This window comes from Octopus bimaculoides, chromosome 8, assembly GCF_046866305.1.
Source record: "Octopus bimaculoides isolate indiv1 chromosome 8, ASM4686630v1, whole genome shotgun sequence".
Lineage (NCBI taxonomy): Eukaryota > Metazoa > Mollusca > Cephalopoda > Octopoda > Octopodidae > Octopus > Octopus bimaculoides.
Genome location: NC_142935.1, coordinates 87,290,457 through 87,318,449, shown reverse-complemented (window position 1 = coordinate 87,318,449; position 27,993 = coordinate 87,290,457). Strand labels below are relative to the sequence as shown.

At 37.4% G+C, this 27,993-nt stretch overlaps 1 protein-coding gene and 1 long non-coding RNA gene across 2 annotated transcripts; one reads left to right on the top strand and one right to left on the bottom strand.

The window, feature by feature from the left end:
• LOC106872406 (cytochrome c oxidase subunit 5B, mitochondrial) lies at nucleotides 1-27,962 on the top strand. The gene is made up of 4 exons (XM_014919403.3): nucleotides 1-1,870; nucleotides 9,825-9,910; nucleotides 24,462-24,561; nucleotides 27,708-27,962. The coding sequence occupies exons 1-4, from the start codon at nucleotides 1,747-1,749 to the stop codon at nucleotides 27,818-27,820; spliced, it is 423 nt and encodes a 140-aa protein (XP_014774889.1). The 5' UTR covers nucleotides 1-1,746; the 3' UTR covers nucleotides 27,821-27,962.
• LOC128248597 (uncharacterized) lies at nucleotides 12,265-17,675 on the bottom strand. Its single transcript, XR_008264775.2, has 2 exons — nucleotides 17,538-17,675; nucleotides 12,265-12,410 (listed from the first exon to the last, which is right to left on the bottom strand). It is a non-coding gene; the product is annotated as an uncharacterized LOC128248597 (long non-coding RNA).
• Nucleotides 27,963-27,993: the final 31 nt, after the last annotated feature.

Below are 27,993 nucleotides of genomic sequence, written 5' to 3'. Positions count from 1 at the left end.
GTGAATAAGGCGGCAAGTAGGCTGAATCATTAGCATGCAGGACAAAATGCTAAGCATTTCGTCCGTCTTTACGTTCTGAGTTGAAATTCCGCCTTTCATCCTTTCGGGGTCGATAAAATAAGTACCAGTTGAGCACTGGAGTTACTGTAATCGACTTATCCCAGCCTCGAAATTGCCGGCCTTGTGCCAAAATTTGAAACTAATATTACTTTTATGAATTTGTCTTTACTTAATATTTAATCATTAATAAGTTGGGATCTATGATAGGTTTGTGTAATATTCGGTTGTTATTTTTGTCCGTTGTAATAGTTGTGATTTGGCTGTAGTTTCTTGATTGGCTGTAGTTTCTTGACCACTAAGACAATTCCCCTCGGTTCTGCTATCACACACACACTAAACTACACCAATAGTCTCCATACCGATATGTGATTAATTGTAGAGTGGGAGCTAGGGTATTTGATGTAACCCTTTTATTACGAAAATCAGATATATCCACTCAAAATGTCATTATCCTTAACTGCAGAAAGCAGTTTCATACACCGATGTATCTTTTGTTAAGAAACGTCATGTTTAAAACTATTTTTTGTTGAAGTACCAATTTTTTGGTAGATATTTAGCGTAATTACTGGAATAACCATGAAATTTAATTTCGCAGTGAAAGGGTTAATGTATTAAAATTAATTACTGGTAGTGATTTTGAAAATTTTTATCTTGCTGAAAAGCAGAAAAAACAACTCGAAATTTAATTCTGTTAAAAATAGAATGGAGTGGAGAGTGAATTTGACCTTTGTCAGCATAGACATATTTTGGCTTTATTAAACTGCAGGAGCGAATGTAGTTTAACCCTTTAGCATTCAGATTATTCTATCAAATGAAATATTTATTCATATTATTTTGAAATATTCACGTATCATCGTGTGGCTTTGAGATTTCCATGATGTGATTGTTTATTTATAGAATGGCATTGTGAAATACGCGTGAGGGATCAGGTCTGGTCAGTTCCAACATAAAACAGGTAGATGGGTCAGATGTGGCCGGGTTAAATGTTACTACCGGGCCCTTATCACTCGTGATAATATAGTTGTAGAGTGAGAGGTCACTGTGGTTGTTGCCGTTTAGCCGATGGTCTAAAAATATTGCGGTCAAGACCGTGCTGTTTTTACCAAGCATAATGTAAAATCACATTATTCAGTTTGTCTTTTCATTGTCTTTTTTGAGAACCATTTGAGGGAGATATGACTGCTATTTTTTGCAGTTTGATCGAGGACGTAGATTCCGTTGGAGGTTATTGCTTAGTTCTAGATCAACCCGTCCTGACTCAGCAAACCCATGATCCAAGACAACACAACCGTAACCATTCCATTTTTTTTTAAAGACCTGTGAATTTGAGGGAAATTTAGGAGCTATTTCTAGTTGATTGAGCTCCCTTGTTTGTGCAGTTATGATTGCCATTTAGCCCAGTATCAGCCCTAACTGAGCAAACCCATGTTCAAAGGCATTTCCAGTCGTGACCATAATGACTAGAGGAATTTGGCTGCTATTTCAAGCAAACTGATCGACCGTGTGAAGTCTCCAATGACAGGCTCACGTTGTCATTGAAATTGTTTACAGAAAGGAGGGGAAAGGTGATCCAGTGACGTAGTCTCACTAAATACAGGAAGTGACGTCAGGTACTTCGGTTACCTAGACGAACTCTCACTAAAATCTCGTCGAGATTTCTTAGCGTCAGTGAACCTCTTTAGCAGCATGGCTTTTTCTTTATGTCGGCTTGCCTCAAATATTGTGAGTAAACAGCGGCCAGTTTTACTATGTCTGGCTAGAAGTTCTTCAGCTGGTGGCAAGCCAGTTGACCACCATAAAGGCAAAGTTGGTGAGTAAGACCCTCTTTGAATTAACCCAATCCTCCCCGCCACTACTGGTTCATTTGCATATCACACACCTACATCATATTGCACCAACCTTGCAATCTTCTTCATTTCGTTCTTATGTAACAAAATCCATCTTTCTTCAAAACAGCTTCTCTATTATTCTTAATGTCTGTTTTACATTAGAAATTACAGTTGTGGCTTCTTTTCACAACGTTTTTACAATGATTTTACGTTTTGCTTTAATTACTTGAGTGTCGCTTGGTGAGAGCGGGAGGGCAGTTCAAGGTGAAAACAGTCACGTTTGTTTAGTATTGTTGTATTTTAGCTGTGGTTATTGAATGGGCATTGTGTCACGTAAGCCACTATTTACGATGAAAGTAGAATTTCGACTTATAATAAATATATATATAGATTCTTTTTTTGTATCGAATATTTCCCTTTCTCGCTTGTACTCCTCTGCACATATATATGTATATTTATATTCGTGCAAACGGTCAAATATTTTAATATATACATTGCATTCCTGTATATTAGAGTCGGAAATTATCTAGTGCTTCTAAAGCTTCTCTTTTTACATGTGTATTTTTCAAACATAAATTACGAATCTGAAAAATAAAAGGTGGATGAGGTGGGGTTTCAAGGAGACTAATAGGCGTTCTCCCAATCTGCTTGAAATAACAACCAAATCTCTTTCAAATTCTACCGTTTTCGAAAGAAGGAAGGACACATGTCGGATGTTGTCTCAGTTACACAAAAATGGTCATGATTGAACGCTTTTACCACAGGACTGATAGATGAGGGAATGACCTAGAGAAAATCGTTTCTTATCGATATCTTTACTAATCTGTTCATATCTCTCTCTCTCTCTCTCTCTCTCTCTCTCGCTCTATATATATATATATATATATATATATATATACACACACACACACACACATACATGTCTAACATACGATCACTTTATTTTAGGGTTCTTTCGATACCTTTCAAAAACTTTTATTGCAAGAATACCTGGGTAAAATAGTGAAAGAAATGGGGGTGGGGTTGTATTATCTTTGAGTAATGAAAGACGTTCTCTTTTCATTCCGTCCTAATGTTTTCATTTAAAATAGACGAGGCATATAAACATGTCATTTGCATGTGGAATGATATTTTCATTTTTAAAAAGTAGTAGCATTTTAAATTTCATAGAAATGTTTTCTCCCAGGATTTCTTACATTTGTTGCGATACGTTTTCTCAATTCAAATGATGACTCACTACCAACAACATCCCCATTGTCCTCATAATGTACCACGCCGGCCACATTTATACTAATGGTTAAGGGACGCTGTGAATAGTCCCCATGTCCTTACCATAGCCTAAAGGATAGAGGAACTAATTTGGGCAATTGCATGGGTTTCAACTTAAAATGCAAAGGAAAAAAAACAAATACCACAGATTTTTTTTAGTACAATATTAATACTTTCATTATTGAATATATTTTCATTTCGCTCAGATATTCGGAATGAAGTGAGCCTACTTTTTTTTCTGCTTAAGGGGCAACTTTTTTCCAGACAATCACATAAGAGTTATTATTATGGGGCTACCCATTGTTATTAACGAATTAGTGGCGAATAAGATTTCTGCACTAAGTTTAGTTGTTTATAATAGACTAAGATATTCCTTTAGACCACACTAACTACGATTTTAAATTAGAAAACTATACATTATATGTCTTTATATGCTATAAGGCAGGGTTCTTACGGTTTGAATGTCTTTGAGCTTAGGTTTGATCAAAGTAGATTTAGGTTTAAACTACAATGTGTGATCCATTTCTACTTGAAGTGAGTTTAAAGTCCAGGCTGTTTGTCAAGTGGAAACAGATTTAAATAATTTTGATAAGTGACTGTGTTCAGCAATTAAATTAGATTTATTTTTGGATCTATCTGCAGTTAGTGTCCAGGACACTTATTTTAAAGCATTTTCACATTTAGTTACTTTTATTTATCAATGGATTGTTTGCATGGAAAGCCCCCTGAATCTTTTTATGCATTAGCCCCTATTTTTCCTCATAAAAATTTCAAGTTTTGCCTTCAGAACCAAATATAATGAGCCTTTTCTCCCATTCAAATTGTTGTAAAACATGTGTGTAGGTATTGAAATTTATGATTTATCGAAAATATTAACATTTTCTGTTTAACTGTTAAGTATACTTAGATATGAGCTGGTTCACGGTAGACCTTAAAATTGTATAACAAATTAACAGATTGCATATAACAAATTTAGAAAAGGGTTTAGTAATCAAGTTTGTTGTTTAACCTGTAAGGAAGTTAAGGTTGGCACTGGACAGGTGTCACACAATCCCTTACATAAACCTGATCGAGTAGAGCTGTAGTCAACAATATTTCAGTGTAATATAGGACTTCATTACCTAATGTATCCTATTGTTATTAAACATTACTTAATTTATCCTACTGTTATTAAGGCCACGAGCTGGCAGAATCGTTACCACGTCCGAACTAAATGCTTAGCGGTATTTCGTCTACCACTGCGTTCTGAGTTCAAATGTCACCGAGGTCGACTTCACTTTTCATCCTTTAGGTGTCGTGTAAAAACGTACCAGTCGAACACTGGGATCGATGATATTCATTTACTCCTTCCTTTAAAATTGCTGGCCTTGTGCCAACATTTGAAATTATCGTTGTTATAATTATTATTTGGAAACCTTTAGTGGATAATGAAAAGGGATTTACTTGTCAAGTAGTTCGACTGTGTTGGTAATCCCTTTTCTCGACTTGGTGGTGTAGTGGGAGAAATAGTAGGAAGTAAGGCAAAATAACTGTCATTGGATCTTTGAGTTCCTGCAATCGATAAAATAAATATCAAATGACTCTACTTGTCCCTTCCACATAGTTTTCATTATTATGACAGTTACTTTAAAAAAATGTTATTCTTTTAATTATTCAAATATGCTACCTGCAGTTCTTAGCCAAGGTTTGGTGTTAATAAATAACTTAAGGCCTACTTCATATAATTTTCTACAGCTCACTGCCGAATACGCAGTCATTTCGTTGGTCTTAGATCTCATTCGAAGCTCCATTTCTTGTGAATTCCGTCAGGTTATTCGATATATTTCAGATGACCTCTGATATTGAGTTGAGGTCATTATTTTGTACTCACCGCTTTTAGCTTTTAGCTTCTTTTTTCCTCCTCTTTCGCTATTTTTTTAGCAAGAGTAATTACTAACCATTTGTTATTTAACCTCTTCACTTTATTGTGATTGATGATGCTTTACCTCCAAGTTAGCTTTGAATCAGTAGACCTAGCATCAAAGATGTTCCGGCTGTAAGCAACTATTTTTTAAATATTGGACTACATTATATTTCTCAGTATTTCTTATTTCAGACGGTATAGTGTGTTTTGATTTGAGGGAAATTTGATTATTTCTAACAGGTCAAGAAATTGCATGTAATGACAATGGCTTCACAACTGTTGTTTCTTTTCACTTCCTCTTCTACAGTTCCTACGATAGTTTCTGCTACTCTGAACTGTCATCGCCAAGTACTTGCACTAAATATTCCTGTCCTTCCTTCACATATACGCCTTCCCCGACACCATAGAATTCCCATCCTGGCCACATTAACCCGCAGTTGTACAAACTGATTATAAATCGTATCGATCTTAGAGGACTTGTAGAGGTTATACGGTTGTTGATCCTCCTCCATTGCTTGACATAAAAAGAAGAAATCGAATGAAAAAAAACATGATTAATGAAAATATAAATTACCTTCTGCTAAAGAAAATTACGATTTCTTTTACTAGCCTACAAGGGTTCTCTGTCATCGCTTGACTTACTAGAAATAGCAAATAAATTTTCCTCAAATTATACTTCATTTTTTAAAAAAATGAATGTTCTGTTGGATAATGTAGTCAGGATTACATAAACGAGATGGTCACGGTTGGAATATCTTTGATCATAAGCCAGCTCAATCAGGGCTAAGAAATGTTTATTTTAATTGCGTTAAGTTTTTATAATTTTCTGTTTATAAAAATATATTTTTTTAAATTGTCAATTTATGAGTTACTGCTACAAGGGGCTGTAACTCTTTAATGTCGATCAAATCAGTCGCAGGGCTAACTGGAGCTTTTGTTTTAAGCTTGGTCGAGCAGTTAAAATAGCATATCACAGAAGTGGTGAAGATACATACCCTTCCAAAATTTCGAACTTCCTACCTTCCTCACCTATTATCTTCACACGCACATCCACATGTTATTTCCGTTATCTTGTGATCTCAAATTGACCTTGACATTCTGGTTATCTCTAAACCAGATCTACCTGCTGGTTATTTGTGCTTTAACCACTTAACTGGTTCCTTTTTTAACCATTGTATCTTTTGTGTTGGCTCACGATTGCATTACGAGCGTTAACTTATTACAACAGTTTATATTATTTTTGTTCGTGTATCCTGTTGACCTTTTTTTAAAACCCTAGACGTTAGCAAATGTAAGTGTTTTCATAGTATTCTGTTACAAGTCAATATAAAAATAGAAATAGCAGTAATGTTTATTTTGGATAGGTTGTTAACCTTAGGTTTATCACATATTATATAAACAAGTATTAGGAGCTAATTATTCATTCTGGTTTCCAAACAATCGTATGTTTGTTAATAGAAATGTCTATTTGGGAGGCACAGCTACTTGTAATTTTTTTTAAGGAGCTGCAGCTATCGACTACGTGGGTATAAGATAAAAATCCTTTATTGTCTCCTCTGTATTTTTCTCTAGAGCAGTGGTTCCCCACCATCATTTATCTATGGATCTCTTTGATTATTATTTTACTCTGGTGGACCCTCTTAGCCATTTGATATTTAAAAACAGCTTTTTAGATACTTCTTTCAAAATTCCTATTTTGTTTTTCAAACATTCCCTTGTGAAAGTTGAACAATGAAAAATGTTAGAGAAAGAAAACTAGCTGTTTCCTGCAATAAATACATCTGAAGCAAATTTTTTTTCATGGACCTTTAATATACTACTGTGCGTCCCCAATTTACTATTTTGCTTACGTGGACCCCCAAAAATCTTATATGGATCTCAGTTGAGAACTACTGCTCTAGAGTAAGGTAGGTTGAAAAAGGAAAAACAGAAACGTCTCTTTCTTGGCTACTTTTTGTAATAGCATCTGGCTCTAGAAACAATTGTTTTAAAATCCCTCCCACACACCCAGCTTTCAACTCGTACTCACATTAAAAATGTTTACTCACACACACAATGACATGATTAGTATTAAATAACATTTAACATTTTTGGGTAATTATCAAAATAATTTACAGCAGATAAATAGTTTTTGCTGTCGAACAAATTTGTAGGTAATGGGTATTGTTGATTGTAGTGACCTCATAAAAACCCTTTGTGGTTGTTCAATTTTGCAAGAATAGCAGCTAGATTCCTTCAAATCTCATCTTCACAAAGGAAGGATACATTAGATAATTTGGTTCATGTATTTGTCTTGTAATGTGTTTTGACTAGTAGAGATCAATTAAATCTAAAGTAAGTATTAGAATTGATATGATCAACAAAAATCCCTCAAAGGTGGTACTCCAATATGGCCAGCAGTCCACTGAGTGTAATCAGTAAAAGATTGATATGTAACTGCTAGTGCAATGATAAACTTTACCCAGTACACTCTATAAAGTGGTTGGCATTTGGAAGGTCATCCAGCCATAGAAACCATGCCAAAACTGATGTGTCTGAGTGAAATGGAGTCCTGTGACCTTGTGTATGTGGGCGGTAACTCTGAATGACATCCGACTTGACTGGGTCAACCTGTCCAATTCATGCCAGCATAGAAAATGGATGTGAAATGAAAATGTTGACACATATGGTATTATGGACAGTTGATTGATGTAAAAATTTTCTTTGGTTGAATGAAGTGATTTAAACAAATTATAACAAATGCAAAAAAGTTTTTTTATAAAATAGTTATATTAGAGTTTGTGTTTACAGTCTAACACTGGTATATTTTTAGATTGTCAGCATAAACATTACACACACACACACAATATATACAGTGGTCCATAACGTTAGATCACAATGCTTTTATATAATGTTGTTGAGCTGCTAATGTCAATGTACAGTAAAAATATTGACATTGTTTTCAGATATGGATTCACAGACTTTTACCTGCTATTGTAAAAATCAAATTTCAGTCATTAAATTAAATCAATTTTCGCTCTGCTAACAGTTATACACTAACATAATGTATGACATTTTAATGAAATAATTATTTTAACAAAACATGACTTATAAACTTTTTCTTTTAACCTATTTTCTGTATTTCAGATATTTGCTGTACCTTGATTAATTATTGATTGTAGCGACTGTTATTTTAAGTGTTTTTTTTCTTTTTAATAACTCCTTCTGATAGACCCACATCTAGGTTTCCTTTTTTAAGTGGAACTTGATGGTAATTTTATCCTCATTCTTGCTCACTCTCTCTCACTCCCTCCCTTGCTCTTACCTCTAGCTAGATAACTGTGTATCTCCTTTACAGCAGCACACCTCTTTCTTAACTCCCACTCCCTCTTTAGGTAACTGTTTCTACCCTCATTCTTGTTAACTCTTGTTCTCTTTCTTTCCCTCTCGTTGGGTAACCATGGACTTCTACAAGACATCTGTTTCTGCCTCTGTCACACTCTAATTTTTCATCATCTGACACAAGATCACCTCCAAAGCCCCTTCACCTCTCAAAGACTCTTTGCCTTGCAAAGTCACTTGGTGACCCTGCCAATGCAGGTGCCACTTAAAAAGCACCCAGTTCACACTGAAAAGTGGTTGGCCTTTGGAAGGGTATCCAGCTGTAAAGACCATGCCAAAATTGACCTTGCTTCTGTGAGTGCAATGTAAAAAGCACTCAACCCACTCTATGGAGTGCTTGGTGTTAGGAAGGGCATCCAGCTGTAAAAACCATGCCAAAACATGCACAGAAGCATGACGCAAGCGCCTGCCTGGCCAGCTCCTGTCAAACTGTCCAACCCATGCCAGCATGGAAGGAAGACATTAAATCATGATGATGATTGATGTGAAGCCTTACATTTTATAGGAAGGTAGATTTAATGACTAGCATACAACTGATCTTTTACTGAGTTAAAGGACCTTAAGTCAAATGTAAATGGTTCACTATTGGTTTTGACAATGAGCAAACAGTTTGATCAAGTGAATTATCTGCTCATTAAATTAGCATGTAAGTGACTGAGTATTCTACAATGTTAAGTTGATGTTTCATATAGAGTTTCTTGTCTAAGGTTTAATACTTCACTAATGGTGTTAGATATTTGATTATGTCTTGTTTGAAGTTTTTCCTTTCAGTATTTATATCTATGTTGCTGTACTTATAAAAGTATTGGTGTCTTTATGGTTTCTCCCACACAGTATTCATGGTGTGTCTTGTATACAATTTTCCATGCAATACTAATGGTATTCAGTGTATTTATATAGTGTTGTATTTTGTCTAAAATATACCATGCAACATTAATTTTGTTTGTGAGATTCGACATCAGCTTTTATCATTTGTCTGTCTTCCTCTTCTACTTGGGTATCCTGGCATTTCTTTAACCCCTCTGTGATCCTTCTATACATCGCATATCCATTTTAATGTAAACTACATTTGTGTGCACTATAGCTGATTTGTTTTAGTTTAATCCCTCAGCTCAGCTGTATCACATCGTTCATGGAGACTAACTTTACACATCTAGCAAGGCGTGTTTGCTTCATTATTCTTCGACCTATGCACACCTTTTGCAACCAGTGCATGCGACACAAGTATCATACAATCTATTGTTTGCAAGATATTTTCCTGCTTTGTATCAACAAGGTGAGAAGTGCATGACTGATATCAGTTAATGCAGTGTTTTAATAAAAACTTCAGTTATCTTTTATAAATATTTTGTCATTAATTGCTTCTGTGTTTTGTCTTACAGCTTCTGACGTCTCCATGCCCGATGCTCTTGGTCATGCTGTTGGTGTAGAACGGTTTGAATTGTTGGCAAAACTTGCAGGAAATGAGGTAACAAAACAAATCATATTTTAGAATAATTAACTCCCATTCCATTTCACCAGGTAAATGCTCTAATGTGATTAAAGTCGCCGCTTAAGTTATTATATTCATCCTGTCAATTCAAACTTGATGGCCTGTGTGTGATTGTGTAGAGGTGGGTGCATAGATCTTCCAGCATTAGTAGCACTGTTAGGGTGGTAAATTGACAAGAACATTAGAGCATTGTTTTCTCTTGAATTTTGTCTGGAAGTTAAAAAATAAAGTACCAATCAAGTGCTAGCATCAGTGTTATCAACTAACCCCCTCCCCTCAAAATTACTGAAACAATTATTAACAATCATTAGAGCACTGAAAAATGTTTTACAGTATTTAATCTGACTCTTACATTCCAAGTTCAAATCCTACCAAAGTCAACTTTGCCTTTTGTCCTTTGGAGGTAGGTGGGAGTGTGTCAAAATAAAACACCAGTCAAGTATTGGCATGGATGTTATTGACTAACCCCTTCCTCTCAAAATTGCTGGTTTTGTGCCTAAATTAGAAACAATTGTTATACTAGTGACACTTTTGGATGAATGAAATGTAGGTCTCTGGATTAATCTTGTACATTGTACCTAGCATGAATCTTCTTAATCCTTACTTCAGTTAGATGGATGATTATGGAAACCTTTTCCATTTATTTTCCTTGACAGAATATGAAAATATTGTGAAGTAAGCTTCAGCGGATCTCTACATGGTTGCTTAATTTTCTAGAAATAGCCGCCAAATTTCTTTTAAAATTACACCAACCATCTTCAAAATTGGAGGCACACATTGGATAATATAAATCCTGGATGTATAAAAAGATGAAATGGTCACAGCTGGGATGCCTATCTTTGGTCATAAGTCTGCTTGATCAGGATTAACCTGATGAATAAACTTGCAACATTCTTTAAAATCAAATATACACCAGAAAATATTTTTTCTGTATCAAGGCCGCTGAGGTTGTACTCATAAATGGTGTACAGTAAATGGACTGCAGTTTCATTAGAGTTAAAATTCTTGTACTTGTATTGCAAACACCAGCCATGTTTTGGTATTTGCAAGATAACCTTTGGACAACTTTTTGACACCTTGTCCCAATCTTTGTCTTCCTTCCAACTGCTCATATCCACCCTCATAATGCAGGGTAGTCATATATTTCCACTATAGCAAGCTACCTGTGCCTGTCCCTCTATCATACCTTAGTATTTCACCACCTGCAATAAAGCTGCTTCCCTCTCTACTACAACTCCACTCAATCAAAGGATCTTCTTACAAGTTAATTGGCAAACATGCTAGTGCTGGTATCACAGGAAAATGTGCCCAGTATACTAAAGTGGTTCACATTAGGAAGGGTATCGAGTCATAGAAACCATGTTAAAGCTGGCATTGGAGCTTGATGCAGCTTACTGGATCCTGTCAAACCATCCAACCTGTGCCAATATGGAAGGACTTTAGATAATGATGATCAGAATAGGTTAACATTTTTGCTACCTGCCTGACCTGTGCCATTTAGACTCCATTAAATTAATCTGATAACTAACTATAGGTCTTTTTTTGCCAAACTGCTAAAGATGTAAATACAGACACTCACACATAGATATATGCATGCATATATATATATATATATATATATATATATATATATATATAATATATGAGTATATGCATATATATATGTAGATGTATGTACATACCTTCATCTACATGTATATATAGATGCATATCTGGGTACATGGTGTTGCAAAAAAACATGCACAAAATGATAAACAGGGTACAGAAAACACACAGGCCACATAGAGAACATTTCCTTCATCAGCTGCCACCATTATAACATTGGCGTTTCGAAGAGTTAGAGCAGGACGCATCGTTAAAATGGCTCTTCCCACGGACACAAATTAAATTTGTTCCATGGAGGGTAGTGGCGGAGGGAAAACGAAACAGTGAAATAAACACAAAAAAGACTATACGGCCAGACGTGAAAGAGTTGGGGAGACCAAGATATGAAAAGAGTGAGTGACTGGACACATGTGACCAGTTAGGGGTAAGGAGAAAGAGTGGTAGAGGGAGAAAAAGGGGAAGAAGTAGAATATAGTAGAATATATATGCATATATATATATATATGTATATATATATGCATATATCTATATATATTTTTTATTATATGTATTTATTTTCTCTAAGTTAATAATTAACTCGGACAAAATAAATTGGTTAATAGATACCAGGGTAGCAAAGATCGCAAAATGACTGTGGTGTAACTCCTGTTTATGAGGTTGAAACTCCTTGTTATTTTGGGTACTTGATTAAATATATAGATTTAGTAAATGGAGTAAAACGCATATGTTAAATGAATTCTTTTATTTCCAACATATGTTTCGAAGATTACAAATTATACCTTCCATAGGAATAGATGATGTTGATAAGAAACTAATCTTCTCTTCAGGGAAATGCATGGGAACCAGCTTAACCATAAGACATTTTGCAGTTCTGTAAAGGAAACCAATAAAATAAGTAACAGGCTTAAAAAGAAAAAAAAATATGCTGGAGTCGATTCGTTCGACCAAAAAACTTCTTCAAGGCGGTGCCCCAGCATGGCAGCATTCCATTGTCTGAAACAAGTAAAAGGCAAAAGATATCACTTGCGAACAAATATGAGTTGTTAATTTGTACCACTGTTTCGTTAATGTTTTGGGTGCCTGAGTTGTCTCGAACCAACAGGGACACAATTGTTGATCCTCAACCCAGCGGCACATCCAAGATGTGACATCTGCTCAACTAAGAAAAGGTAATTACTGGGCTCGCAGCATTTATTAACCCAGACTAATACAAGTTTGAAGGACGAGAGAGTGGGACCGGTTCTGCACAAACTATGTCCCACTTAATAGTATTCGGGGTGATGGTTGTTCAACAAGCCAAGACACCAGCACCAACACCATTACACTTCCTTCATAGGGTCAGTGGCTGCTAGGAGCATTGTGTAGTCGTGTCTTGCAGAACCATCATTCGCTGATGCGACGAGAGTGCAAATAGAGACTTGACCAGGTCTCTACCTTTTCACTATTCATTGGGTCGTTGTGTCTGCCGAATACAAGGCTCCATTGCAAAACTAGGTGTCACTCGCAACTGAGGATGACTATCTCATGCTTTCGTTGTTTTAGATTCTCATAGAGACTCCCACAGACATTGACACACGGCTGGTTCTTCCCTTTTGAACCCACTGGGGAGAGAAAGACAAGAGAGAAGAAGGACAAAAAAGAGATGAGTAGGGGACAGGGAGAAAAGGGCGAAGGAGGGAGGGTGAGAAAACTGCATGGCGAGGTGGTCCCATAATAATATGTCATGCCGAAACATATGTAACAATGTATGAATAGAAATATAAAATCTCCATCCGTGAAGCAGTTCTCGTTATTGGTACGCACACACTCGCTGAGCATCCCTTCGTTACCGGGTAATTTTTGCAATGGAATGCATTTGGCAGATTTTCAAATGATACAGTAAAGCTTTTTATGAAAAATGTTTCGAAAATTTTGTGTGATGCTATTCTTTAAGAGGCTATCATACGTGATGGCATCTTCTAGTTTATTTATTTATTTGTTTATCAGAGAAGAGTAAAGCCCAATCTGAATTTTTAAGGAGATGAATAACAGAAGAAAGCTTGCACTGAAAAGGGCTGGAGGATTTGCAGAATCCAAGTTTGCAGTTGATATCCAGTAGGTCCGCTATGAAGGTTTCAAGGTCTTTGTTTCTGGGTGGGAAACTTCTGGATCTGATGTTGTAACTGTTGACCTGTGGGAGCAATGTAGCTTGGTCATTGAAGTATGCCTTCCATCTCATGTGCCTTATTCGGTCAATGATTTTCTCGAGTAGCATCCTCGTGTAGATCGGGCCTGCTGGCTGGAGACACATAACCGTTTTACATATAAAGCTAAAAAAATGGAGGTAAAAATACTATTTTTCTCAGCTTGATAGTTAAGAAAAACAAAAATAAACGAAAACCACGAAATTCTTACAAAACTAAAACGATTTCTGGGAGAGCCGGAGTTACTTCCTCTTGAACGAAATTTAGTTACCATTCCTACCAAGTACGACTAAAATGTATCTTGTAAATTCTTAGACAATTTATACTGAAACATTAAGTTGTGGGTGCGTATGTATCTAACATACACACACACACACACTTTCATTATTAGATCGTCCTGTAAGGTAACGAGCTGGCAAAATCGTTAACACGCTGGGTAAAATGCATAACAGCACTTCGTCCATCGCTACGTTGCGAGTTCAAATTCTGCCAAGGTCGACTTTGCTTTTCATCCTTTCGGGGTCGATAAATTAAGTACTAGAGAAACATTGGAGGTCGATGTAATCGACTAGTCCCCCTCCCCACAAAATTTCAGGCCCTGTGCTTATAGTAGAAAGAATTATTAGATCGTCAACGATGAATGAGGACATCACGTGGATGAAGAGGACGGTTGGCGATGTGTCCGGCTATGACCGATCAATCCGATACAAAACGAAAAGGTTCTACCACAGGTCGGGTACCGGTGATCTGTTGGGACTGAAGGCAAGGAGTTGGCTCTGGAGTTGCACAGTTCGTGTTTGCTTTATGCTCTTGCAGCCCTGTTCTATTCGTACGAGGTGGCCATTCGCCAGGCATGGCAGTTTTTATGCTTGCGTTTCCCAGGTATTGAGGTTGATCTCAAAGCTATTCAGTGGGGCTTTTGAGCGTATCCTTGAAGCGCTTTTTTTGTCCACCTTACTTGGACAGTCTTTTGGGGAGTCGTGTGTCAGGCATTCGAACAAGGTGGCCTTCTTACTGGATCTGCGCTCTCCTCAGCAGTGTGTTAAACACTTGGCTAATCAGCTCCAGAGACCTTGCCAGGTGATTTTCAACAACTTTCTCAGTTCCTGTGGAAGCGGTTTGGCATGGTGTTCATAAACCGTCCAAGTTTTGCAGGTGTACAGCAGTGTAGGCAGTACAACTGCTTTGCACACCTTCAACTTGGTGGCCAGTCTAATGCCTCACCTCTCCTACACTAATTCACGTAGCCGCCCAAATGCTGAGCTTCACTTGGTGACACATGTATCAACTTCATCGTCAACGTTCACAGATCTGGAAGGTGTGCCACCAAAGTTTGTGAACTTAACAACCTTCAAGTTTCCCCTTTCCACTGGTTCTACATAAGGTTTCTGCGAGGCAGGTTGGCGCATGACTTCTGTTTTCTGAGTACTGACTGTGAGGCCAAAGTTGTTGCAATCAGTGGAAGATCGATTTATATTCTGGTGCAGCTGAGGTGGAACTGAGGGCGCAGTTGTCTGCAAACAGGAAGTCACGCATTGAGTCCTCTTCTGCCTTGTCTTTGGCCTGTTGTCTCTGCAGGTTGAATAGTTTACTATCAGTCCTCCTCTACTCCCTTTTTACCAATATCTATTTGGCTCAACTTGTTGCCCAGGTCTTCACTGAGGTCCTGTTTCGCATTGTGTCATCCCAATCTGCCAATGTTTAGTGGCTTGTTTGCCAGTTTCCTTTGTGGTCGCCGCCTGGGCTGGATGTGCATGTCGAGTTTTGCATTCTGTGTCACACATGGCCTTCATCATCCAAACATCCAGCCTATCGCGTCTTAATGTTTGCAGCATGGATGCCTTCAGACGTCATTTTGGCGTTGGGCAAGCGAAACACGGTGCACTGCCCAGGCTTTCAGTAGTAGATGACTGTTGCTGTTGCTCTTGTCAACTCCGTTTCTTCCAGTGACTCCCTCCCATGTCTAGTGGTCTGTACCAGCTCTGGTATTGAAGTCGCCGAGAACGACGAGTTTGTCCTCCTGAGGCACAGCTGCTATGGGGGCTTCCAAGTCTTCGTAAAAGTCATGGTGGGGGCACAGGTAATGATGATGGTGTCTTGGCACTTTCCTCTGCGGTGGGAGACTGAAATCAATCATTCAGTCTTTTGAGGAGAATGGTTAGCTTACTGATCAGACCAGATCTGATGGCAAAACACATTCCTACTTCACGACGTTGGTTGCTGCTATGGTCACTCCAGAAGAAGGTATAGCCGGTTTTGACCTCAATCACTGACCTTTGCCTGCAAGCCTGGTCTAGTTCAGAGCTGCAATGTGGATTTTGTCCTGCCGAGTTCTCTTGCAACAAGCGCTGTCCGTCTCACAGGTCTGTTTGCTTAGGAGCTGTGCCAGAATGTTCGCACAGTCCATGCGCCAATGGTGAGCGATGTCACCAGTTTCGTCTTTCTATTTCGACCACATGGTTGCGATCCTCGCCTGGCGCAGGATGCAGGCCAGGGTAAGGTGAAGAGGTCCATGTTTAGGGCACCTTTTCTAGCTCCTTCCTCAGGTCATAGGAGATGCGCAGAACAATCCTAAAGAGGGCAATCCTCAGACATCCACGAGAATGCCGAACTCCACTGCTGCTTCAGTAACGGAGAGCAACCCTATGTCCTTGTCCGCCTTACAGTTTCCTGTGCATCCATACCTGCTGCTTTGTCATTTGCTTATCGCTCCAGGACTGCAACGGAGTCAAGACGACTAGAGATAAGTTGGGATGCAATGGATAGCCGCAGCTTCTTTTGTGTTTCACTGTACCCTGTTCGCTCCAGCAACGCTTGCTGGTCCGCTCTCCTGCCCGCTGAATATATCTTGTGCTTTTCCTTGTGCAGTCCACCGGGTCCAGTTTTCATATGCATCACCGAGGGTTGAAAGCTGTCGTCTATCCTCATCATGGTTCAGCCGGCCTGTGGAAGCCGTTGCACGGGGTGTGGCTGCTGTTGTATGCACAGTTTCGAAGAGCCACAGTTGGGAGCTAGGTGTCAGGTGAGGACCAAAGCGGACGAACTATCCAAAGAGCAGCAGATGGTTCCTCATCAGAGGTATTATCCCATCCAAACGTCTATACACACATGAACGCGCGCGCACGTACATACATACATACATAAACAGACAGACAGAAATAGGGAGGTAGATAGACATGTAGACAGACAGACAAGACAGATTGACAGATAGCTAGCTAGCTAAATAGATAGATAGAAAAACAAAAATAAAATGCGTGTCTGAAAGATGTCGATGACAGATTCAAATCGGAAATCCAGAGAGAGAGGAGTGAGAGAAAATGAGTGATGGAGACTGACAAACATACACTGCAACATAAACACAAAGAGACCAAGGCAAATTATACACTTGCTGTCATGTTATAATAATAGTGATGTGTGCAGTATATCGAACATCGAATGGAGAATAAATATTTTGGTATCCAAAAAACTTGTTTAAAAAGCTCAAACGTTTAACAGCAAAACTTATTTTTATTAAAATACTCACCAATCTGGTGCAGGATATCGAACGTCGAATGACCAGACATTTTGAGCAAAAAAACATTTTTAAAAAATACTCTCCATGTTCATGTAATATATCAAACATCGAATGAAGAATAAATGTTGCTTTATTACAAAAATTATTTGAAATGTTGAGACATTTTAAAGCAAGACATTTTTTTAATTAAAATACCACGTTCATCAAATGAAGAATAAATGTTGCTTTATTATAGAAGTAAATTGAAAAGATGCTCAAACATTTTGAAAGTAACAAACTAAATTCTTATTAAAATACTCACCATATTCATAATTATATTCTGTTGATATACGCATGAATTATTTAAGTGATAATCATTTCCTGTTTATCATTTTGTTTGTTATTTAACGTTATTGTTATTTCTCTTTGCTGTCACAGAATTATTTAGGATAAATTATTCTGCGGGAATGTACGGTGAGTGAGGAATGCTTCTGGTTGGGCCCCCCAGGTTTCCTGCACTGGAATCGCCTGGCTAAAAGTTCATACGGTTAGGCATACCTTCGATACTAATTTGGTAACTGCCAAAGCGACCACATGGGATTGTTTACATCAATTCGGCAGTTTTCGTAAGGGAAGATGGAAAGGACGCGAAAGAGATAGAGGGCGCGATTTCTTTTGATGTTGGTATGCTAAGACTTGCTGTGGTAAGCAGCAAACAAGGAAAAAGAAAAAAAGCAAACATAAACATACTCTCTCTCTATCTCACTATCTGTATGTATATATAGAGAGAGAGGGAGAGAGGTAATGATATAAAGTTTGGTGTGTATATATGTATGTATGTATATATATATGTGTGTGTGTGTGTGTGTGTGTGTGTGTGTGTGTGTACATATATATATATAGTTTAACGTTTTTTTTTGTGTTGTGATGCCCTGTACCCATATGTATACATATAGATGTAGGTATGTACATATATGTATGGATATATGCATATATAGAAAGAGAGAGAGAGAGATAACTGACATATGTTTTTAAGGGAGAGGGAAAGAGAGAGAGAGAGTGTGTTTATGTTTGCTTTTTTTCTTTGTCCCTGCTGTTTGCTGCTTAATAGAGCAAAGAAACTCTTCCCTTACGGAAAATGCCGAATTGATGTAAACAAACGCTGAAACAAAAAGAATTAGTATCGAAAGATCGCCCAGCGACACTACCGTACACCTTGTAACTATGTTATACGACCAACCAGCATGTTACATTGGGTGTTTAAGAACTTAAGGGTGCATAAAGTATCCCCACAAACACTGAAAACAAGCTGAAGATGACTCTCACTTCACTCTAGTCTTCACTGCCTGGGTACGTCCCCTGGCGCACACATTCCCTAGCCTCTAATCACCGTGAAAGGTTGAAAGAGACTGAAGACTTTTGAAACGAAAATCTCCGAGAAACGTTATCGCTATTATGACGTCATAATCACAAAACAGGCAAAACGTTTTCTTTGGACAAGACGAAAGACGCTAAAATCTCACACACACACAAATATACGCGCGCGTAGACGCATACACATACACACGCACACACACATAGAAAGAAAGAGAGAGAGGATACACTTATACATAAGGGTACAGAAGCTACCATGCCTATATGCTATGTATATGTGTATATATGTGTATATATATATATATATATATATAATGTCATGACGGTATATCTTAAGACACTATATAATGAAATCCATTGGCAGGATAAGCCTAAGTCCAAAGAAATAAGAATCCCACAGTATGGTAGAAGCCATAGCCACTCATAGTAAAAAGAGCGCTGGTGGAATGTCCCTGATACATAATAGACTTGACATAGTGATTTGGGATAAAGAAGAGGGGCTATGTAGAGTTGTGGAACACAACTACCCAGCGGATGTAAATATAATGCTAAAGATTAGCGAAGCAGAAAATGCCTACGACACGCACGCACACACGTCAAATTAATATCAAAGCTGTTACCAAATCACTTGAATTGACCAAGATATAAAACTATAATGATACCAGTAATGATTATAGAATATATTGTATACAATTAATGCCACAACACTAATTTATACTAAAATATAATTATAATTGATACATTTATAGCAGTTGTTAAAATCGCATCGCTCAATCTATTTAGTGTTATTTTTCTTTCTTTGGTATTAAAGGCAGTGCTAACACGCTATCTTAAAAATAGTGTGTCGGCAGTGACATAAATTTAATTATTTTCTGATTAGATAGAAAACATTGGGAATTTATGATTTAGAAGATTTCTCATTAGTTGGAAACATTTATATCTGTCGTTCCTGTTGTTTACCTACCTACCGCATCATTCGCAAACGAACACCATCAACTATTTGTCTCCAGAATTCCATCTCCTGCATTGCTTTTGGTTGGTCACTCTTCAATTGACGAAGCTGATTGATTGATCGAACGACTAATCAAACAATCTAATAGTTAATTGGTTAAATAGTTAACCAATTGACAAACAAAAATAAAAGAAGTGAAATAGAACTAGTACATGTGTTTATTATTGGTCGAACGACCCCCCCCCCCCAAGATAAAAACAAAACAAAAACATGAGTTGTAGGTAAACGGGAGACGCGTCTAATATTCATTGATAAATGAAGGCGGCGGGCTGGCGAGCACGCCGGGCGAAATGCTTAGCGGTATTTTTTGTCTGCCGTTACGTTCTGAGTTCAAATTCCGCCGAGGTCGACTTTGCTTTTCATCCTTTCGGGTCTCGATAAATTAAGTACCAGTTACGCACTGGGGTCGATGTAATCGGCTGCCCCCCTCCCCTCACCCTCCTCCAAAATTTCTGGCCTTGTGCCTTGAGTAGAAAAGAAAAGAACAGAACATTCATTGATAAATGTCTGAACGGGGTGGAGAGGGGGAAGAAGAGTATCTTAGATAAATAACGGAATAACCGAATAAGTGAATAGATAAACTGGAGTGAATAGAATAAATTGAATGAGAGAACCAGCATTAAAGAATCAGTGAATGTGTTTTTATTGATAGTTCCTGATAAATAGATAATAAGCAGACGATAAGGCAAATCGATGAATAAAGGAAGAAATGATCATTTAAATACAGACTGAATGGGAGTTATGTAGGCCAAGGTTATATGTGGAGTAGATTAGGGGTAGGTTCGGAGTAGGGGTTGGGAAAGTGAAGTAAAATATTCAAAGCACTCGAATAGGTCAGAGAGGCTTCTTACCATTTTCTGGTTAAGATGAATGGTTGAAAAGCTGACGGTGGTTGCCTTATTTTTTAAATATGTCTGGAATAATGGACAGAGCTGTCCTTTATTCCAGTTAGCTGGTTTGTTAGTGGTCAATATGGGTTAGCAGTTTGAAGGCAGTGAGCTAGCCAAATCGTTAGCACGGCGGGGAAAATGCTGAGCGGCATTTCGTCCATCCTTACATTCTGAGTTCAAATTCCGCCGAGGTCAACTTTGCCTTTCGTCTTTTTGGGGTCGATTGTAATTCAAAGGGGTCAGCCTTGTCACGCTGAATATCCCCGAGAACTACGTTAAGGGTACACGTGTCTGTGGAGTGCTCAGCCACTTGCACGTTAATTTCACAAGCAGGCTGTTCCGTTGATCAGATCAACTGGAACCCTCGACGTCGTAAGCGACGGAGTGCCAACAACTGGGGTCGATGTAATCGACCGCCTCCCTCTCCGAAATTGCTGGCCTTGTTCCAAAATTTGAAAACAACATGAGTAAGCAGTAATTTACAGTTTACACGTAGGAGTACAAATATCTCCTTCTGTATTGTCTGCTACAATTCAATGCTATTTCGTTCCCGTATTACATCATTCGTGGCAGTTTACAGTGGCGGATGCAGGGGTGTTGCCCTAGTTGTCCCGGCAACACACTTTCTAGCCGAGCCAACACTAAATATAATAAAATTGTTATTTTATTTCCAGCAGTTTCAAACCATTACCCTTTGCATATGCTCTGCTACAACAAAGAATACATAAAAATGGGTCCATTTGTTATGAATTTCGATTCCCACCTCATATGGTATTTTTTAAAGAAACTTTTGGGCAACAGCCTCGCAAAAGATCCTGGATCCCGACCCCTGGTTTATGACTCGAGTCTTAATATGTATTGGTGGTGGACATCAATAGCTCCTCACAACAATATCAACTCCTTACTAGATAGAATGTTGCACGTGTTAATTCGGTGTAGTTTTCAGTTGCCTGAAGTTGGTGACCGTTTGGTCACCAACCAATAGTGCACTGAACCAATAGTGGGGTGGGAATTGCTTTTACGATAAAGCGGGTGGCTGGTCTGTTTATATGCCGCCGGTGTTTCACTCTGAATAGGAGGTGTGAGATAGAAGGAAAGAAATGGATTAGGCTGGGGTCGGTGGGGATGTGTGTGTTTATGAGCGAAACACCTAAGCTCCACGCAACTCCGGCAGAAGATAATGGCGAACTTCTGCTGCCTCTTTCGCCCCAACTTTCTCTCACTCTTTCCACGTTCCAGTTCGGACCGGTGTCCCATCCAAGTGGGGAACCTGTACGCCAATGAAACCGGCCCTTGTGAGTCATTCATGTTTCGAGAAGAAACAAACAACAACACTTAAATAATGGGCAACACTTTCCATTAATGTTTTATGTAGTGTTTTTGGTACCGAAACACTTTCAAACTTCGTATACTTGTATATTTTGTGTTATAGAACATATGGCGTAGTGGTTAAGAGCGCGGGCTACTAACCCCAAGGTTCCGAGTTCTATTCACGGCAGCGACCTGATTAATAATAGTAATAATAATAATAATAATAATATAATAATAGTAACATCGTTAGGAATGAGAACCCAGGTTCGAAATTTCCCCAAGACACCTGACGAAGGCTGGAGGGTATATCAGCCGAAACGTTGTGTTAACAACAAACAAGATGAGGACAAATATCCGTCAAATGTAAATAATGTAAATAATGGTAAAAATGTTTGTATTCGAAGTTATTTCATGTAAAAAATTGTCGTATTTCGGTAATTTCAACCAATCACTGACGTCTATTGAGGTGAAAACAATTACTGCCGTAGAATGTAAACAACATATTCTAACGGTGTCATGGGATCTTTTCCCTTGAATAAAATTAGTGCCGTTGTTTGTCAACAACAACTATCGGCGGTACTGTTATTTATGACATCGTTCGTGCGTTTGTACTGGTTTTAGCTTTAGGGTTAGGGTTATGATTACTTTTGCCATAACCTCACTCATAGCCCTAACCCTATAACTCATAACCATAACCCTAACCCTCTCTTGACACCGGCGAAAAATTATTGTTTACAAAAACAGCAGTAACTGTATTCAGCTGAATAGATGTCAGTGATTGATTGAAATTACAGAAATACAACTTTAACATGAAATAACTTGGGATGTACAAATTTTTGTTAAGAAGGCTAAGAGAAAAAGTTGTTTTATATGACACATTCTACCAGTATCCCAAGTTTGAAAGTGTTTCTTAACGAAAACAAGTGGTGCCCGTCAAATCAGAAAGATCCGATTTTGCTAGTCGGGTAATCTAGTGTAAGCAGAGTGGTGTATTTTGGTCAGTACATTAGCTCCTGTGCCACACAGCCAATGAATGAAGGCACCTGTACCTACTAGAAATAACAGCTAAATATCCTTCAAATTACACTGCCATCTAAAAAAATTGAAGGACACAGAATAATAATAATAAAAACGAGACGGTCACACTGACATATGACTTATAGTAACTTTACCTGAAAACTGTGTGGAGTCGTTCAAAGCAGGAAGCGTTTGATTACAGATCAAAGCAAACCTAGAGTCACTGTAACGTATACAATCACACTTAAAGATAAATATACGAAATAAATGATTTAATAAATTATGAATCAAGGACTAGAACTCATTTTTGTCTGAGTTATGTCCCTTGCTGATGCTCATATTAGCTTTAGCAGCAAGCTTTTCAACTTGTATGTTGTCAGTATTTTCGTATCATAGCCTTACAACTGTTGGCGTTTCTAGAAAAGGATTTATAATAAATTGAAAAGAAAAGTAAAAAAATGCCGGAATTAATTGTGAGAAAACCACAATTGCTGTTACACGAGTCTGCAAAAATTGTATGAACAATAACGATTTTCAGTTGGTAAACACTCGTCTTTCAAAGATATTCTAAACAGCTTAATATCCCAATAAATAATATATAGGTATATTTACTAAACCCACCCAAATCCTTTATTATTTTGAAAATTATTTGAACTGTATAAAACAATTCTTACTACTGAATTCATAAGAGAGTTAAAGCAATGTTCACACCAAAAGTGAGTATACATACACACATGTATGTAAATATATATGTATACAGATTGTAAAACATGGGCAAATTAAAAAAACTTAGTACCTTTTGTTAGAGTAAATATCTAATGTTCAGGTTTATAATCTCAAGTTGTGGCTTTCCATCTGAGTTTGTCCTTATCTTTGGACATTCACAAGCTTCCGGTTTATTTTCACTTACATACATACACTCATACATGTACACACATCTATATGAAAACAGTAGGATTTGAAAAGAGAGAAATAATTCAATATAACTCCTAATCTTTCAAGTATATATACATACACAGTTAAATATTATGCCAAGGGGAAAAACTTAATGTCTACGTATCCATCACTTGGCATGGAACATGTCTCAAAAAGTGACATGTTATGCAGATGTAGAGGTGTGTGTGTGTGAATACATACTAATATACGTGTGCTTGAGAAGACCTGTTGAGTCAAGTGAAATTGTGGCCGATGCCAATACTGCCTGACTAGCACGTAAAAAGCACCATTCGGGTGTGGTCGATGTCAGTGCCGCCTGACTGGCCTCCGTGCTGGTGACACATAAATAGCACTCACTACACTCGGAGTGGTTGGCGTTAGGAAGAGCATCCAGCTGTAGAAGCCTTGCCAGGTCAGGTCAGGTTGGAGCCTGGTGCAACCTCTTGGCTTGCAACTCCTCAGTCAAACCGTCCAACCCATGCGAGCATGGAAAGCGGACGTTAAACGATGATGGTAATAATACATGTATGTGTGTAATTGCATAATGTGATTCACATTACTGTGTGACTGTCTAATATATAATTTGTATGTGATGTGTTTGTATATATGTTGCCTCAGGTTATAGTCACAACTATATGGCTGAAATCAGTTATAGCAATGTGTATCATGCCTACACATTTGGCATCTGTCTCATTTTCCTTTCTAGGATCCTTTTGAAATGAATGTGAAGAAAAGGGGAAAAGGGACTTCTGGTGAACCCAACCTTGTACCATCACTATTTGATATGCGGCTTGTTGGATGTATATGTAAGTAAAGCTTTTTAATTATTTATTTTTTCCATATTATGCATTGTTTCAATTAACTGACAATTATAACAGTGGGTAAAGTCTTTGCTTTCTCATCAATGGTAATCCACCCAATTTAATCCAAAATGTTTATCCCTCCAGTTTAACAAGTGTAACATTTTAGTAAAAAAATTTCTAAGTGTCAAATTTATAATGGCCGGTCTTGTTGCTGAAGTTAAGAATTATGGTATGTGATTAATAGGAAATTACAGGACACACACAACCAAATATACAAACCAACTTTGTGTCTGTGTAAAACATTACAATACACATCTGATGTAAGCATATAGGCTGGTGTGAGCACATTCACCACGTATTCTTGTTAATTTGTTAAATAGGTTTGAAATCATGATGCTCCAGTTTCAGCTCGCATATTCTCATTGAATCCCCCAAACTAATCTTTGCTGTGAAATAATAAAGTATGTTTACTTTCATTCTGTGAGTATTTATTTATATAAAGTTATAAATAATGAAACCTAATCTGTTATCTTCACACTATTATTTTCTGTCTGTATTACATAAAGAACCCTAATCCACTGTTTTCACACATGTAGTCATTCTGATACATAGTGAAGCTTTATTATTTCAACAGCAATACTGTGTTTTTTGTTTAACAGTGTTGCTTCAAAATCAGTAATGTCCAACTAAATACCTTGTGGTATTTAATTACAATCTTGTAAGTCTTACATTTGAATTTGGATAAAGTCAGTATTTCCTTTATCTTTTTCTGAGATGATTGAAATATTATAAATACTTTCCTCCAAACACTGGCTGATATACTCAAGTGTTTCCCTCCTTCCTGTATGTTACTCCCTCCTTATGTTGTCATTTATTTACCTACCTAATTTTCTAGTCAGAAAAGCAGGAACACCGTTTGTGGCACGGAACTTACATTAGTAGGCCATACTATCCTGCTATTGCTAAGTAACTGATAAATAACTTACAGGAGGTAATGCAGTAAAATTGAGAAAGCAGTAATACTTTATATCACCAAAAATTGAGATGGAAGGTAGCATAATCTGTAATACAACTACCTGGTAAGCAATAGTTAAATGGTTTGAGTCGTGTCAGTGAACCTGTTGCTCTTTACTGTTTCAGATTGGTAGTTATATATATAGGCACACACACATATACTCATAACTAGAATGGCTACATGGTACAGAAATCCGCCTTCCAACCATGTGATTTCGGGTTCAGTCCCACTATATGTCACTTTGGGCAAGTATCTGTGAAGGATTTGGTATACAGAGACTGACAAAGCCCATCATCATATATATATATATATATATATATAGTGGGTGGTTCTTGCCTGTATTGCTGTCTCCCAGTCCACCATGAAAGGGTATCACGGCCTCCTCACATGTCTTAACATGTGCAATTTTTGCAAACAAAAGTCTCCTTAAGCAGTGTTGTTTGTTTTCAGTTCCTCACATAAAACATGTCCAGACTGTTAGCTGTTCAATAGATTGGAAGATAACTGCACTTGAAAACAAGTGAGGGTTGGTGACAGGAAAGCCACCTGACACAGAAAGACTGCTTCACTGTACTAACTGGCCCATGCTTCATGGGAAAATAGCTTAAATGATCATTGTGTGTGTGTGTGTATCTATATATATTTATTCTTTAAGTTCGTTTATGGGAAATGTTTTGAATATGCATATAAAAGCTCCTATTCTATTATGCTAGCTACAGCCTAATGATGCCAATTGGCGATACCAGTTTTTTGAGGTTGCACCAAGCTGTGCTGATATTATGTAGGATAAATGTAGTAATAACAATAATAATCCTTAGATGGAACTTAAAAATATTTTAATGCGTAATGTGCATTTCTACAAATTACATGTTTCTTAAGATCATAGTTTGTATTCCTGGGATGATTTAAATGCATGAACATGATCTACATGATGTCCATGAATACCATGGACTACACTATAATCATCCTAGGAATACAGACTATAATCTTAAGAAATATGTAATTTGTGGAAACGCACATAGCGATGCATTAGAATATTTATAAATTCCATGCAAGGATTATTATTATTATTATTATAACTATATATATATATATATATATGGGAGAATATACAAATAATAACAACAGACGAGGACAGGAGGTGTAAATAACAAAAGGATATATTAGTATGACGCTCGGGAATACGGAAAGTCTTTGACGTTTCGAGCTACGCTCTTCAACAGAAAGAATACGGAGACAAGGAGAAAAACATACATACATACACAAATGCACACATACATACATACACAAATGCACACATAGGTAGGTACAGATATGGTGTTTAACAGAATTACCCTCTATATCAATATTTCTCTAAGTAGGACATGAATTACTTCAGTTTGGTGCATAAGTAAGGGACAAATAAATAAAACTTGTATACAAATCTACTTTGTCGGTTCATGATGAGGTACATTTGTTTTTTGAATATCAAAGTTGGACATGGCATAAAAAGATTGAGAAACACTACTCTATATGTTTCATGTAAAGGATTTTAAAATTAATGGAATATGCATCCCTCTCTGGACAAATGTGCATGTGTGTGCATGTATACCTTTATTTATCAATATGTACATACACACACTCGACCATTCACACGATGCCTGGCAACAAAGGTTAAGGCAGTAGTAACAATCTATGGTGAAAAATCACTACTGTTTGACTCTTATTAGGTGTGTGGAGACAGCAGTAGACCTGTTGTCACTACACACCTACTATCTAGTCATGTATTGCTTTAATAAATGCTATATTTTTCATTCATTCATCACTCATTGGCCAGTCACGTTGAATATCCTATACCAATTGTCATCAATCCTATGCACTTCTTCTCAGGCTTTTAATACTCTCAGACACTAGCTATCTATCAGATCACTTGAGCTCTACTTCCCATACAAGTTAACATTTCATATACAACACGTTTTCCTTTTTTTCTCATTAGCCTTGACAGATCTTCCTCATTCACTACGCTTACTGCTTTAACATATGGCATTACACTCCCTCCGTATGCTACATTTCTGCTGTTTGACAGACTCTGGTATACAATATTCAGCTGTTGTCTCTCTCTTTCACACTAAAATATATTCCATTATCATTTCAGGTGAAGAGGAATCATTAGTTATACATTGGATGCATCTGTACAAGGGAGAGCCGAAACGATGTCAATGTGGGTATTGGTTTAAATTATCAGAAATGAAGCCTATTGAGTATTGATAAATGTATGCAGACAGTAGGAAACATTACAGAGCTGACATAGAACTATATTCAGTCAATATTATTTTCCCTTTTTAACAGTTTCCATTTTGTTAATTTAAGCCATTAATAAAATAAAATTATAAGAAAAAAATGAATAAAAGTCTTTGGCTTATTTTCAATTTTCAGATGTG